Here is a 17,470-nt window from a genome sequence, read left to right as displayed (position 1 = left end):
AAATAAAGTATTTTTTTGAAGGATTTGACATGGGGCCCTTCAGTTGGTTTGCAAAACTTGATGTGGCCCTCAAGTCTAAAAAGTTTGCCCACCACTGGCCTAGGTCATTAAAATAAAGCCCTAGATTTATTATTTATTTATTTTTTAATTAGAATATCAAGTAGTACACAAAATGGGATCACATACAAAGAGAACAAAACAACACCAATCAGCTGGTGTGCGGTCTGGCACAAAAAGGGCTGCCGTTGTGACATCCAGGTGGATGCTGCACACTGGTGGTGGATGAGGAGAATACCCCCCATTGTGTAAAGCGCTTTGAATGTCCAGAAAAGCGCTATATAAATGTAAGAAATTATTATTATTATTGTTATTATTATTAATCATTATCTACTTATTAATAATTACAATTAATAACTACAACGATTACGAATTAATAACTACAGCGACTACTACTATTGACACTACTACAACATCTACTACAACCGATACTACTACAACAACAACTAAACTAGATTTTAACTTACGGTAAAATGGATGCATTGTCATCCATTAGTCTGGCATGCACAATAATGTTTTAGGAAATTGTCAGAAACACAAAAATTACTACACCATAGTCATATTACCATGCTCTTAGCACATGATAATAACCCGATTCAATATAAAATTCCTTCCTCATGTGGAAATCTTTTCCACACTCAACCAACACAAGCTGCTTTCCTCTGCAATAATTACAATTAATGAAACTGGCTTTTGTGTTTCTGCCAAATGGGCAATGTTGATTTAAGACATTAAGAAGTGTAAGCGATCTCATGGAGCAGATCTTGTTCTTCACAACACACTTCAAATTGCAACCACTGCAATCAAGCAGATATTGATTTTCTTTATTGTTGTTGTTTTTTTCTATTTTAATTAAAGAAAGACAGATGTGATTTGCACTGGTTCACAAGAGGTCATAAGCACAATGCTTTTGAGACCAAAAGAAGGGTCTGGCATCTATCTTTATGCTCTGAACGCATGATTATTTGAATTTTTAGCAAGTGTGTTCAGCGGTTGAGAGTCTCGTCGCCTTCAGTGAGTTTTATATGGAGTCGGTGCCTCCAGCGTTTGCACATGTAGGGGTTTTGATGCACGGCCATCAGAAAGATGATACTCATAAACGTCAACACATGCAATGAAGACTTTACTAGATTCAAACAGCTGCTGCTTCTCTGCCGTCTCTCCCCCCTTCAGCACAATCACATGCTCTTCTGGACAGTGTCTACTAGAACTTTATTCTACAGCTGTGGTGGTTTTTAGAGAACTTATACTTTATTATTTTCATCTTATTTCTCTCACTTTATGACTTGATTTTGTAAATTTAATAGATCTTACAATTTGTTTATTATTTTATTTTATTTATCTTGCTTTATGAATAAGGCTTGCTGTACTTTCTGATTGTATTTCTGTTTAAATTAGGGTGCTTTTTTTAATGGGGCGGCACGGTGGCTCAGTGGTTAGAATTATGGGTGTTTCCCAGTACTGGGTTGTGGCTGGAAGGGCATCCGTTGCTTAAAACATGTGGTGGAATAGTTGGCAGTTCATTCCGCTGTGGGGATCCTTGATAAGTCAAGGCACTGAGACGAAGGAAAATGAATGATTGCTTTTTTTAAACATTCTTAAGCAGGGTGTTTTCACACCTCTAGTTTGGAAAAAGTCAGGACAGTGGGCGTGTCCAGCTCTGTTTAGGGGGAGTGTCGGAGAAGGGAAGGTGCATAAAAATTTGCATAAAAATGGGAGTTTCGATTTGAGCACACGCTGATTTTCACAGAGACCAAATTTCAATGGAATAAGAAAGATTGGAACCATCTTAAAACTCTACCTGAAATGCCAATCGAGTGTTTGAGCTGTGATAAAGGAATCCTGTGGTTTACAAAGTCAAAAGCTGAGATTAAGTCTTGGAGCCCTAATGCCTTGGTGTTGCCAGCGTCTGTGGTCATTAAAATGTTTTAATAAGGCAAATTCACTTCTTTGTAGGACTTAATATCCTGACTAGAGATTATTATAGACATATATAAATGAAATTAATGTGCAAGTAGTTTTGCACCTTGGTAAAAAAATAATACCATTTTTTTTTTTAAGTCAGGAATTTTAGACAGGAACGTCGAATTTGAGGCCTGTAATGTGTGTGTATTGTTACATCAAGTGATGTTTCATGCAGTATCAGGTTGAATCCTGCCCTGTAATCCATTATTGTTGTCTTGATTTTTTTGCTCATGCCTAAACTTAACATGCAACATGTGTAACTGGTTTACTATCATTTAAAACATGGCTTTCAACCCCAGGTAAAGACATCAGGTTTAATTCAGAAATGGAGTTTGCACTGTTTTGTTTCTACAGTTATGAAATCCTTTTAATTCTGAACTGAATTTTCTATTTAATATTTTTCAATTATTATATAACTATAATTTATGTATTTGTCATAAAATTGTACTTGTATATGAATCTTCGGTAACACTTTATAATAACTACACACTATAAATCATTTATTAAGCATTAGCAAATAGTGAATTCATTATTCGTTAACCATTAACTCTACATTAATAAACGTTAGTAAGCAGTTTATAACTGCAGCTACAAATGCTCTATTCTTGATTTATAACCACATTTATGTGCTTAATAATTGTATTTTCATACCTAGTAAATTATTAATTTTCATTACTAAATTAAGTATTGCATTATTTACAAACCAGTTGTATTTAAGAATAGTTGAGGGTTTTTAGGATCATTCAGAATGAGTTAGTAAATGATTAATAAACTATTGAAATCAACGTTTATATATCTTATTATTCAGGCATATACTAATAGTCAACTAATATGTTAATAAATGCTGTATTAACTCAACCTCATGCAGTTTTGTGACCCAATCTAAAGTGAGGACTATTCATGCTTTATAAATCCCTTATAAATGTCAAATAAAGGCTCAGTTAAATTCTAAACAGGAAAAATGACATTATTCATTCCTATTCAATTAAAGATACACAAACTGTACTTCAAATAAAAAATAAATCTTTGCAACCTGATCTCAAATAAAATCACTGTAGAGTTTAAACATTACATTTTATTAAATTGTTTAATTATTATATTGTTGTTTTATCCAGTTTTGTTGTATTTTGACACTCCTGTTATTCTGCAATGTTTAAACTTTACAGTAAATTTACATTTTAGAAAAGATTGCAAAGATTATTGCTCATTTAATTCTGAGCCTTTATTTGTCATTTATAAAGGATTTACAAAGCATAAATAGTCCTCACTTTAGATTTGGTCACAAAACTGCATGAAGTTGAGTTAATAAAGCATTTATTAACATATTAGTTAACTATTAGTATATGCCTGAATAATAAGATATATAAACGTTGATTTCAATAGTTTATTAATCATTTACTAACTCATTCTGAATGATCCTAAAAACCCTCAACTACTCTTAAATACAACTGGTTTGTAAATAATGCAATACTTAATTTAGTAATAAAAAATTAATCATTTACTAAGTATGAAAATACAATCATTTAGCACATTTTAAATGTGGATGTCAAGAATAGAGCATTTATAGCTGCAGTTATAAACTGCTTACTAACGTTTATTAATGTAGAGTTAATGCTTAACAGATAATGAATTCACTATTTGCTAATGCTTAATAAATGATTTATTGTGTGTAGTTATTATAAAGTTTTACCGAATCTTCTTCTTCTTCTTTGGCCTTAGTCCCGTATGGTTGCGGGGTCGGCTCTTTGGAACAAGTCCTACATTTAGACTTGTCCATATGATAACGACTGTTTTTTACACATTCTGGCCGCCCTGTCCTCTGGGCCTGTCACCCTCATACACTACGGACAATTTAGCCTACCCAATTCACCTGTAGCATGTCTTTGGACTGTAGGGGAAACCAGAGCACATGGAGGAAACCCACTCGAACGCAGGAAGAGCATGCAAACTCCACACAGAAACGCCAACTGAGCCGAGGTTCGAACCAGCGACCTTCTTGCTATGAGGCTACAGCACTACCTACTGCTGTATTTGTATATGAATATTGTTTCCATATGTCATCCCAATTAGACTTCAAACTCATCTTTGATATTTATAGTAAGATATGCCCTGTTAAATCTAACAATAGTATCATACAATATTTTATACTCTTTGATATAAGTTGAGTCTTGGTCCTGTAGGCACCTTGTCAACACCTTGACGACAATCACTGATTAAGTCATAAACACGGGTTAATGTCTGCAATATTGGGGGACGTTCAAAATCCAAATATTCTCTCCAGTTTAACAGGTTTGTGTTGACTGCATTCCATGCCACCATGTCAGTGGAAAACAGCGGTGGTCAGGTCAGCTCATTCTGTTGCTTTTTCTGAGTGAAGTTTTCCAGGCCCCATCTACAACAAATTAGCTTTTCACCTTGTCATGGTTGACACACTGACAAAACAAATAAATAGCCAAGTATTAAAGTCTCTGTGATGAATATTTTCAGACTTTTCAGTTTATCTTCTCAAGCTTGGTGGTCCACGGTTATGAGAAGCTGCCCTTTTGGCTGTTCCAGACCTCCGGGGACAAGAAATGAAGTAATGTTGTAGTTCGGTTGCATCAATGTCGACTCGACATTGCCTAAATGAAAACCTTGCTAAAGAATGCTCAAGTTCAGATGTTCAAGGTTTTTGCGAGAGAAACAACTCTAGCTGTTTTCTGATTCATGTGAGTGCTACACCACTAACACTGCAGCACCGTTACAGTGCTTAACCCTCTCTTTGAATTATTTTTATTATTTATTTATCTATGAATTATTACACCTGTAGGTTGAATATCACCATTGAGGTCCATAAGGACGTGGCGAAAAATTTGATAATGCTGCCTTGGCAAACATCAGAACACTGTGTGTCTGGCTGGAAAGAATAACAACATATAGCAGCATTTGACAGCAGTTAAAAGAAGTAAAAAAAAAAAATATATGTATATATATATATATATATATATATATATATATATATATATATATATATATATATATATATATATATATATATACACATTGTTGAGCAGTAGCGTCGCTACAAGTAGTGAAGCTACTAGCTTAGCTACATTTCTCAGTAGCGTGGCGGTAACATCGCTACTTTCTAAATCAAATAGCTTTTCAGTAGCGAAGCTATTTTATTTGTCAAGTAGCGCAGTAGCGTCCACAAAGCTACATTTACCAATCGCGCATAAATAAGTGACGGCACCAACATTCACAAAGCTGTGAGGCTGTTTTCTAGACGATGAAAGTAAATCCATATGATAGCTAGAACAACAGCTTCTTCTTCTTCTTCCTGTTTTACGGTGGTTGACAGCAAACGTTTTGGTGTGTTACTGCCCCCTCTGGTCGATGACGTCACCAACCAAATTAGGCTAAGACGAGAAACTTGCTTGATGGAAAGAGGACTGAGGGAGAGGAGTTATTTCTGAAGCAGGGTTTTTCGTGATCATACCTCGAGAAGTACATGATAAGATGCAATAACTTAATGTCTAATGCTGTGCTCAAAAATACTTTAGTAATTTATAGTAAGTACTACTATAAATGACTGCATTATGTAGTGTAATTTATTAATAAAGAGTTGTAAATATATTTACACAATATGCTTAATGCTTATGTCAAAATATTTCACTTTACTATAAATGACTATAGAATTTTAAATGTGTAACACCTGCTTTCATTGGATTTTTAGTTTCAGCAGTTATATACTATAATGTGTTTCTGTTCAGTACAACATACTATTTACAGTAAATAACTAAACTATTATGCCTCATATGTTTCATTTGCAGTTTTATTGATCTCTAAGATATGACTGACTTGGATTTAAGTTGCTATGATTTAAAAATAAAAATTGCAAAAATAGCTTAGATGTAGCTAAGCTACTTTTGCCAAGTAGCTTTTAGCTTAGCTCGCTACATTTCCCAGAGGGTAGCTTTTAGTGTAGTTAAGCTAGTAGCTAATAGCTTAGCTCACTACATTTTTCAAGTAGCTTGCCCAACTTTGTATATATATATATATAGACAGTTGGCATTTCTGTGTGGAGTTTGCATGTTTTGCTTTCATGTGGGTTTCCTCTGGGTGCTGCGGTTTCCCCACAGTTCATAGACATGTGGTACAGGTGAATTGGGTAGGCTAAATTGTCCGTAGTGTATGAGTGTGTGTGTGTAAATGTTTCCCAGAGATGGGTTGCGACTGGAAGGGCTGCGTCAAAATATGCTGGATAAGTTGGTGGTTCATTCCGCTGTGGCAATTTCGTATTGATGAAGTGACTAAGCCAGCAAAAAAATTAATGAATATATATATTTTTGCCTGAGTTGTGTGTTGGTAACAATTTGTTGGTGCGAATGTACAAATGCCGGAACTGATGGAATCATCTAGATCAGGGGTTTCCAAACTTTTTTTGCTCTGAAGGTGTTTTTAAAGAAACAAACCTTACATGCAACGGTGCACACACACCAGTAGGCCCAAGTCTATTTTTTGTTAAATTTTTGGAGAATGCTATTTAAAGATCATCCGCCATCTTCAGTCAAAAGTTAAAAATGAATCATACAAAATTAGATGAAACTCCGGAGGAAATGCTGGATAGACTGGTAATGCGACATTAATTGTTTTATACTGAATCTTTCCTTCTAAAAGTGCTTTCTTGGTCTGATCCGTACTGTATTTCTTTGCATGTTCAACACACGTCAGCCACAACAGGATAAAAAAAAAACTGCACATGCGTTAATTGCGTTAATTAATTATTTTTTTTACGCGTTAAATATTTCAAATTATTTGCATGCGTTAACGCACTAATTTTGCCAGCAGTACTTAATATAAATTTTCTTTTGGGCTGCTGTAACTTTTAAGAACTTTGCTTGAAAAGTTTGTTCATTACAGCAAACAAAATGAAGTGAGGCACAACCTGTGATGAAATAATATAATTCACTGATGTTTACCATTTGACGTTTCCATTATTAGAAGTAATAGACCAGATCTGGGGCAGAATAAAAGCAAACTGTGGCCCAGAATAGGTTCAGTTCTGGTTAATTTGCTTGAATTCTGGCTGATACGTGGTATTGCTTTGGCTTATTTTTGGCCCAGATCTGACAAACTGGAACGGATTGCCCTATAGACATCATTCCATTCAGTATGTGGTCCATATGTGAGTGTCTGGTGTGGGCCAGAATAAAAGCAAACTGTGGCCTAGAATAAGATGAGTTCTGGTTCATTTGGTTGGATTCTGGCTGATATGTGATATTGCTATGGCTTAATTGTGGCCCAGATCTGGCAAACAGGAGTGGACTGCCCAGGCGACATCATTCCATCCGGTATGTGGGCCGCATGGTAGTGTCTTGTGTGGGCCGGATTTGACCCACATGAATTTTGCTATGGGTTGGATACCCCTGAAATAGATGTATTCGTCATGATAAAGAGGAAAAAATTACAATTTTAACATCCGTTTTACGGCATCTTTAAAACGGAGAGAAAAAAATCACAGATGATCAGGGTGGTTTGATTAGGCTGAAGGCGGAAAACATCTGGAACAAAACTACACACATTTACTACAACCCAGAGAGGAAATTACGTCTGCTGAACAATAACTCAGAATGGAACGTTTTTCCTCTTTTATTGTTTTTTTTTTTTACACACTTCCTCTCTGATGGATGGTAAAATCTGCAGGTGTGGGTTTTCTTTGATATGAGACACCACATGTTTCATTCAGGGGCTTCTTGGCTGAATAAACCTCAGAAACTCAGAGTCTCTCATCAAGTGGTCCAAACACTGTCCAGGTCTCTGAATCAAGGTGTTTCTATAATCAACATGATTGATTGGAAGAAACTAGCAATGCTGATAAAGGCTTCAGATTTGTTCACGTAATCACCACAAGGACTGTGCAGTCTATTAATTAATTGAATGGGAAATTGAGAGAGGCATCTGTAATAAAAAGCAAAATGCCAGATTTCACAGGCTGCAATCAAGGCTTATATTGATGCTGTTTTGTATTATTATTTGAAATTTGAGATCTGCTGTGTTGGATTGCTCAAAATTACTCGAGAAGGATAATCAATATTGCATAGTTTTCCGTCCTGATTGCTCTTAATGCTTAGTGAATGTCATAAGGCCTTAATTGAGGATGTTGATCAATAATCAAATCCATGTCTGTTTTAGCTAGAAAGTAAAATATGTGACGTTAAATTAATGAATGCATAAACCAGGGTGTCCAAACTCGGTCCTGGAGGGCTGGTGTCCTGCAGATGTTAGCTCCAACTTCCCACATAGCAAATGTTTTCTGGCCCAGCTCTGGGCCACACAATAACTTTTCCCTCAGCCCAAGTACCGCAAAGAATGACGGTCCTGACATGACCCATAACTGGATTAAAGACAAGGGACACACATGGGCCATAACCGGCCTGAATCTCAGCCAATGTATTACCCTTAACGGGCCCTAAACTGGGCCCAAACAGATTTATTATTGGTACCGATTCTCAGTTATAAGTTAACCATATCAACACCACCCTTTCACCAGAAACCCTAAAAACTGAGCCATAACCTAAACAATGTGAACAATCGCTAGACTGATCTGGGCCACACACCTCCCATCCACAACTGGCCCAAATGTCAAGCCAAGCTCATTCTGGAAACGTAGCCCCGCGGACATTTCTAGAGACAGCGATTTACATGGCCGAAGGTAGGTATCGCCGCGTTTAGTTTTTTTTTTCTGAGCGAACGCTGCGGGGCGTTCGCTCCGCTCCTCCTCTTCGCGCTCGCCGGCTGACAGCTTGCCTCAGTGTGGAGTGCTTTCCCGCTGCAACTAATTTGTCCGCTTAGCTCGCAACGTTACGTCGGCGGAGCGGAGGCCCGGAGGAGGAGGAGCCGGCCACGTGGACGACGGGGATCGAGTCCGGGGGAGAGAGGTTCTAGAAATCAGGGAAGATGAAAAACAGTATCCAAAAAATAAGGGCGAGAACGCGGCGAGATCTGAAAACACAGTCGAAATCAAAGACAAGGGCTTTTGCTTTTTTTTTTCTGGACGGCTTTTACAAACCGTCGCTTGGGTTTAGGGAAGGAGGAGGAAAAGGAGGGCGGCTGGGTCGGCCGATTGGCTTGCCGCCCGTTCGATCGTTGTTCAGCCAGTCAGTCGGACGGACGGTCGATTCCGAGAGGCGTTCGAGACACGAAAAAGCGTGCACAGCGACCTCTTGCGGATCCACAAAAACAAAAACTGCTCGAATACGTACCTCCCGGGACGTATTTCACAGTCTGCAGAAACGTCCGCGGGGCTGCGTTTCCACAATGAGCCCGGGTTGCCAAATGTAGTTTGCTGTCACGCATGCAGTGCCCTCATTGCCAAGCATGGCCCACATTCGACAGTGCCAGCAACACACCAGCAGTGCCATAATGAGGCCACATTTAGGCCAAGTCAGTTTGCTATGTGGGTTGGCTCAACACACCTGCGAGGATGTTTCTAGAACTTCATCAGAGGAAATATTTGATCACAATGGGCATTAATCGGCTGTCTGTGAACATGTCAAACCACCGATCAAAGATCACAGATTTTAGCCTAGGATTTCAGGAATCTTTTAGGATTTCCCAAATTTGTCTCAGATGGCAAAATCGTGGCTGAAATCTTACAGTGAACGAATGAATGAATAAAAATGAATGCTGTTCTTTTGAATTTTCTTCTATAAAAAAAAAAAAACAGAAATGAAAACACAACTCTTCTGATTGTAATCTGAAAAGAAACTCAGTCACACCAACACAATCTCACGGCAATTCGTAACTTTTTCATTTAGTGGCTACTTCGTATGAATTCGTACGATCTAATTCGTACAATTTAGTACGATTTGCTTTTCCCCCAATGACGGTTGGGGTTAGGGGTGGGGTCAGGTGCCACGCCTCCTTTTTAAAATCGTACCATTTCGTACGACTGAACTCGTACGAATTCGTACGAATTAGCCACTAAACTGCCAAAACGTAAAATACTTACGTTTTCTCGTGAGATCAGGCTGGTCACACAGTCATCATTTTAGAGTGACTTCTGAAGGATCATGCAACGCTAATGATGTTGAAAACTCTAGTAACTGATACTAGTAACTGATATGACTGTCATTGCCACTGACTCCTCTGTTTCTATTTTTGGTTTCTGATTTTAGGGATCTCAGCATGAACAATATCAGCGAGATTCAGCCCAACGCTTTCCGCAACCTGCACTTCCTCAGTGAACTGTGAGTATGAGCATGCGAACGGCCCTGTGTTTTATTTGCCTTCACCTCAGTGCTGTGACTAAACCATGTACACACACACTCCACTTGATTAGAGCTTATTTATGTGAAGTGGTTCAGTGAAGGTTAAGTTAGAGACTGACGTCATTCCAGATGTGTAACGCGAGATGCAGATAGAAGTGTACCGTAGAATCAGGAATAAATAAATGAGATCATCACCTTGGGTGATGATGACCTTAGCATGCATTGACTATTAAAAAACTAAATACAATTAAATTAAATTGCTTATTAAGTCACTGTTGCCTGCATTTTGTGGTACATCTGTGTTTTTCGATTATCCGTTCATAAATTGCATTACGGGAGCTTGAACTCTGCTCTGATAAATTCTCATGTTGAAAACTTTAGCATTTGAAGTTATGTTTCATATATATTTTATGGCTTGATCATGTCATTTTGGATATAAAAAGAGCTGCCTGTATTTATTATTTCCTAAACAATATATTGTTTCAACATCAATTTGTTAAATTGGATTTCTCTGTGTACAAATGAAGGCCCTACAAGTAAGTTTGAGAGCGTAACTAGAATAAAAACTCGGCAACACTTTATTACACACTATGAATCATTTATTAAGCATTAGCAAATGGTTAATTCGATAACACTTTATAATAACTACCCACTATGAATCATTTACCAAGCATTAACATCTAATGAATTCATTATCTGGTAAGCATTAACTCTACATTAATAAACGTTAGTAAGCAGTTTATAACTGCAGCTACAAATGCTGCATTCTTATGACTTATTACCACCTATATAATATGCGTAATAATTGTATTTCCATAATTAATTAATAATTTATTTTTCATTACTAAATTAATTATTGCATTATTTACAAACCAGTCGTATTTAAGAGTATTTGAGGGTTTTTAGGACAATCCGGAATGAGTTAGTAAATGATTAATAAACTATTGAAATAAACATTTATATATCTTATTATTTAGGCATATACTAATAGTTATTTAATATGTCAATAAATGCTTTTTAAACTCAACTTCATGCAGTTTTGTGACATAGTCTAAAGTAAGGACTATTTATGCTTTATAAATCCCTTATAAATGACAAATAAAGGCTCAGAATCAAATGAACAATAATCTTTGCAATCTTGTCTAAAAAGTAAATTTACTGTAAAGTTTAATCATTGCCAAATAGCAGGAGTATCAAAGTACGACATAAAACTGGATAAAACAACAAAAACAATATAATAATTTAACAATATAATAAGATCCAATGTTTCAACTCTGCAGTGATTTTATTTTAGATAAGGCAGCAAAAATTTATTTTTCATTTGAAGTACAGTTTCATTTGTGTTTCTTTAAATTAATAGGAATGAATAATGTCATTTTTCCTGTTTAGAATTTAACTGAGCCTTTATTTGTCATTTATAAGGGATTTATAAAGCATAAATAGTCCTCACTTTAGATTAGGTCACAAAACTGGATGAAGTTGAGTTAATAAAGCATTTATTAACATACAATCATTACCATATGCCTGAATAATAAGATATATAAACGTTGACTTCAATAGTTTATTAATCTTTTACTAACTCATTCTGAATGGTCCTAAAAATCCTCAACTACTCTTAAATACAAATGGTTTGTAAATGATGTGATACTTAATTTAGTAATGATAAATAAATCATTAACAAAGTATGAAAGTACAATTATTAAGCACATTTTAAATATGTTTGTAAGTCAAGAATTTAACTGCAGCATTTGTAGCTGCAGTTATAAACTATTAACTAAACTAGTTACTAACAACTATTAATATAGAGTTAATGCTTAACAGATAATGAATTCACTATTTGCTAATGCTTAATAAATGATTTATAGTGTGTAGTTATTATAAAGTGTTACCGTTAATTCTTTTTCTTTTAAGCATTATCTCTGTCATTATCTGTTAAGCATTGGCTAATCGGGATAACCGGAAGAATTCCCGGTGAGCTGGTCTGTTTTTTGGCCGCGAGGGCCGGTGTCCCTAGCTGCTTGCATTCTCAGCAATCGCACTTTATTTATTTATTAATTTATTTGACCAAAGCCTCACTCTTTTTATTGATTATTTTGCCGCAGCTCCATTCTTTTTATTTATTTTCTCGCAGCCCCTTGAGCAAACTGCAGCCTGCAGGTTAATGATGACTTAACAATCATTCGACCTTAAAAATCTGACATAGCTTGATCAGAAATCTAAAAAGGGGAGAAAAAGATTAAGCCATTAATAGAAGTGCAATACTTATTCTTTATTCCAAGCACACCAGCATAACATCGCCATTGTATAGTCCAGAGCGTAGCATGTTTTGTTACGACGCCGCCAATCAGAGTTTAAATCTAAACTAAGTTATTTGTTTAATTATTATTATTATTATTATTATTATTATTATTATTATTATTTTCATTTTTAGTGTTAAGACACATACTACTGTTTAGGTTACTTATGTTGGTGTACATGTTTTATTTTTATTTTTTGTGTGACCATCGTTACAAAAAAGGGCGAAGGAGTGGCGCAGTAGGTAGTGCTGTCGCCTCACAGCAAGAAGGTCACTTGGTTGACGTTTCTGTGAGGAGTTCTGTGCATGTTCTACTCGCGTTCGTGTCGGTTTCCCCACAGTCCAAAGACATGTGGTATAGGTGAATTGGGTAGGCTAAATTTTCTGTAGTATGTGTGTGTGTGTTTGTATGTTTCCCAGAGATGGGTTGCGGCTGGAAGGGCATCCGATGCGTAAAAATGTACTGGATAAGTTAGCGGTTCATTCCGCTGTGGCGACCCCGGATTAATAAAGGGACTAAGCCGACAAGAAAATGAATAAATGAATGATCGTTACAAAGAACTGGATATCTATAAAGAATTTTTCACAGAATATATATTCAGATATTGCAGGAAAGGACATTGTGATGTTTTAAAGAATAGTGTTGGAGATTTAGCGACCCTTTAATCTTCTTATATTTATGAATACAAAAAATTCTACAGCAGCTGTTTCCTTGAAAAAGACGTGATAGTGTCAATAGAATTTAGGAATTGAAAATGACGTTATTTTAAAATAGTCGTGAACTGAGGTGGGCCGGTCTAAGGCTTGAAACTCCAGGGCTGAAAAGGAGTAAGGAAATGTTTACAGTATGTCTGATCATATTTTTTCTTTTGGAAAAAGTCATTTGTTTTATTTAAACTAAAATAAAAGCAGTTTTAAGTTTTTTAAACACCATTTTAAGGACAAAATTATTAGCCCCTTTAAGCTAATTTTTATTTGCGATAGTCTACAGAACAAACCATCGTTATACAATAACTTGCCTAATAACCCTGCCTAGTTAACCTAATTAAGCTCTTAAATGTCACTTTAAGCTGTATAGAAGTGTCTTGAAAAATATCTAGTCAAATATTATTTACTGTCATCATGGCAAGGATAAAATGAATCAGTTATCAGAGATGAGTTATTAAAACTATTATGTTTAGAAATGTGTTGGAAAAAAATCTGCTCTCTGTTTAACAGAAAACGGGGAAAAAAATAAACAGGGGGGCCAAAAATGCCTTCAACTGTATAAGTGCCTATATAATGTGCTTGATTGTAATTTCATACTTTGTCAATTATTATTTCATTACTAAATTAAGTATTGCATCATTTAACCAGTTATTTGAGAGGAGTTGATGTTTTTTAAAAGTCATCCAGAAAGTGCAAATAAATGATAAATAAACAATTCAAAATAACATTTGTATATCTTATTATTTAGGCGTATAATAGTAGTTAATTTGTATGTAAATGCATGCTTTATTAACTCAACTTCATCCAGTTTTATAACCTAATCTAGTGAGGAATATTTATGCTTTATAAATCCCTTATAAATGACAATCAAATGCTGAATGCTTTCTTTGGCCTTCCAGATGACTTTATTAATAAGTTTTTTGAGTCATTGCAGAAATGCTCATGGGAGTCCTACATGATATTCATTCATTTTCCACTGCACCATGACTTTATATTCTATACTGTACATTATTTCTGTTAAGTGACAAGACTTTTGTCTAAGCAAAGTCAGACCTTACAGTCCTAATTAAATAATTAAAAATCAAGGCATGATCATATTTTATTTTGGTAAAATAAGCATAATCTAGGGGCCTTTGCCTTTCATTTTAGCCACTTCTGAAATCAAATGATCAAGTCAAGTTATTGTTTGTTGTTCCTAAAACTTGGATAGGTGACCTTCTGTCAGGTAGTGTACATGAACACACTCGTCTAGACCTTTACCATGCCATGCGTCCATCAGAATGAGCTGAAGGCTCGAGCAATATCACACTTTCCCCCCTTAAGGGCCAATTAGCTCAGGTGAGAGGCAGCCTAACCCTGCCAGAGCCTCTGGAGAGTGTTCACATTCAGATGAAAAGCACCTGGCCAGATGCAGAACACACATGTGGAGCAGCTGGAGGTTTCCAACACCTGACCCGAAAAACTTGTTTTCCCCACTTCTTCTAAATCAGTTTCTTACTTCTGTTGAATGCAAATGAAGATAGTCTAAAAAACTTTTTGTTTATGGATGTCAATGACTGTTTTTTACAACATTCTTATCGTTCTTACATCTTGTTTTGTGTTCAACAGAGAAAAAATATGTTGAGAACCGCTTGAGTGCAGAGATGGCAAAAGCACACACATCCTTCACTTAAGTAGAAGTACAGATACTCATGTTTAGAACAACTGTGGTAAATATAAAAGTACTGACTACACTTTTGTACTTAACCCATTTAATCCCACTGGTCACAACTGTGACCACAATTAACAGAATAAAAGGAAACTATGGCCCAGAATAGGGTCAGTTCTGGTTCATTTAATTGAATTCTGGCTGATATGTGATATTGCTATTGCTTAATTGTGGCCCAGATCTGGCAAACTGGAGAGGACCTCCCAAGTGCCATCATTCCATGCGGTGTTTGGGCCAGATGTAAGTGTCTGGTGTGGGCTAGATTTGAGCCACATGAATTTTGTTAGCTGGGTATTTATTTCAGTTAATAATGAAGTTTAAAATAATTGATTCTATAATTTAATTCTATACTTTGTCATTTAATTTGAATATTTGTGTAACCTGCTGCATAAAATAGCTATTTTTGTCATTTTTGAAATTGAGCCAGACATTGTCTACTTCTTGTTAATGAAATAAAACTAATTAAGTTAAATCAGTCTTTAAACTAATGATTGTGACTAAAGATGAAACCCATTTTTTCACGGAATTTTTAATAACTTTTTTAGAAAATTGACATTAGCCCCTTTCACACAGTGATACCGGTAAATATCCGGAAAATTTCCGGAACGACTTTACCGGTATATTCAAAAAAGCGCTGTTCACACAGGCGAGGACGTTACGGAAATTTTCCGGAAAAGAGCATTCACACAACCATTCCAAAATACCGGTAAATTCTGACATCATTCACCACAAATGAGCGTTAAACGGCTGCGCTTGTATTTGTAAACATTTGACTAAATTAAAAACTCTGTGGATGATCAATATTGTGAACAACTTTCGCAGGATCACTTTCGCATGTCGAGATGTTCATAATATGTGCGTGTGCAGGCGCTCACAGGCTGAAGCTTGAAGGTAAACAATCATAAGCATCTTATCGATGATTATTTACACAGTTGGCATAAAGAAGAACATATAAACGTGATCTGACTAACTTCTAGCAGCTAAATGTGTCTGGAAAAATATTCAAAGGTTTTTATTCTCACAAATCGCGCAGACGTAAATGCGTCTGACTGTTGTGATTGGCTAAAGCAGACGTCTCACGTCAGCACGTTCTAGACGTGCACGCGCTTATTACGGCAATCTTCCATCTGCATTCACACAGCGCAGCATTCCGGCAAATTGCCGGTAATGTTACAACTTCTCTTTCCGGAAAATAGCCAGAACGAATTTACCGGTATTTTCAAAAAGGACCTGTTCACACATACAACCTTTCCGGAAAATTGCCGGCAATTTTCCGGAAAGGTCTGTATGTGTGAAAGGGGCTATTGAGTCATTCATATCCTTACACTGCAAAAAATGCTTTTATTACATAGATTTGTTTGTCTTCTTTCTAATCCAAATATCTAAAAGTTCATTTTCTAGACAAGCAAAACATATTGTCTTGTTTAAAGAAATAATCTGCCAAAATGAAGTGAGTTTTTCCTTAAATCAAGCAAAATAATCTGCCAATGGGGTACGCAAAATAATCTTATTACAAATCGAAAAACAAGATTATTTTGCTCAATTTAAGGAAAAGCTCACTTCATTTTGACATATTATATTTTAAAACAAGACAATATGTTTTGCACGCCTAGAAAATGCTTCATGATTGAAGAGTTTGTAGATATTTGGACTAAAAACAAGACAAAAAAATCTAAGTAAGAAAAGCATTTTTTTGCAGTGTAAGGATATTAAAGACTCAATGTCAATTTTCTAAAAAGGTTATTGAAAATTCCATGAAAAAATGGGTTTCATCTTTGGTCACAATCTTTGGTTTAAAGACTGATTTAACTTAATTAGTTTTATTCCATTAACAAGAGGTAAAAAATGTCTGGCTCACTTTCAAAAATGACAAACATAGCAATTTTATGCAGCAGGTTACACAAATATTCAAATGAAATGACAAATACCACAACAATTTAGGTATGTCATCTCTAGGAAAAATTTGGGATTAAATGGGTTAAGTAAAAGTAAAGAAGTACCTCCTCAAAAATATGCAAAAGTAAAAAGTACACGTTTCAACCACAGTTCAAAGACATGTGGTATAGGTGAATAATAAATAACTAAATTGACAGTAGTGTATAAGTGTGTGTGTGAATGTGAATGTGAGTGTGTTTCCCAGTACTGGGTTGCAGCTGGAAGTGTATTCGCTGTGTAAAACAAATGCATGGCTGTTCATTCTGCTGTGGCGACCCTTGATAAACCAGGGACAAAGCTGAAGGATAGCGAGTGAGGATAGGTAGGTAACTAGACCTCACATCCTATTGATACATCAATAAAAAATAACAGACATTTCCGAATTTTATCTAAAATGTTTGTTGCCAAAATTGCCAAGCAGCATCACACCCTGTAATATAGCCTATAAACATTGCTTAAAAAAGCGGCCCATGTATCATCATCCTGCCACTCTGAAGTGAGCGAAGCTAAGTGTTCTTATTGTTAACTTATTGTTTCGAATAATAAACA

The 17,470-nt window shown here is 35.9% G+C and overlaps 1 protein-coding gene and 1 long non-coding RNA gene across 2 annotated transcripts in view; one reads left to right on the top strand and one right to left on the bottom strand.

Moving 5' to 3' along the window:
* The window catches only part of LOC147838145 (uncharacterized), a 138,683-nt gene that overhangs the window by 15,410 nt on the left and 105,803 nt on the right, over positions 1 to 17,470 (bottom strand). Inside the window, exon 2 of the long non-coding RNA XR_015523105.1 lies at positions 1,652 to 1,794. This is a non-coding gene — a long non-coding RNA (uncharacterized LOC147838145). The remainder of the gene's footprint in view (positions 1 to 1,651; positions 1,795 to 17,470) is intronic.
* Positions 1 to 17,470, top strand: part of lgr6 (leucine-rich repeat containing G protein-coupled receptor 6) — a 155,394-nt gene that overhangs the window by 59,422 nt on the left and 78,502 nt on the right. The window contains 1 exon segment of the mRNA NM_001423839.1: positions 10,182 to 10,253. Within this exon segment, the coding sequence (NP_001410768.1) occupies positions 10,182 to 10,253 (72 nt within the window).

The sequence above is a fragment of the Danio rerio genome, chromosome 23, assembly GCF_052040795.2.
Source record: "Danio rerio strain M-AB ecotype USA chromosome 23, GRCz13ab, whole genome shotgun sequence".
In the NCBI taxonomy this organism is placed as follows: Eukaryota; Metazoa; Chordata; class Actinopteri; order Cypriniformes; family Danionidae; genus Danio; species Danio rerio.
The sequence above is the reverse complement of the archived record's forward strand: the minus strand, read 5'-3'. Positions and strand labels throughout refer to the sequence as shown.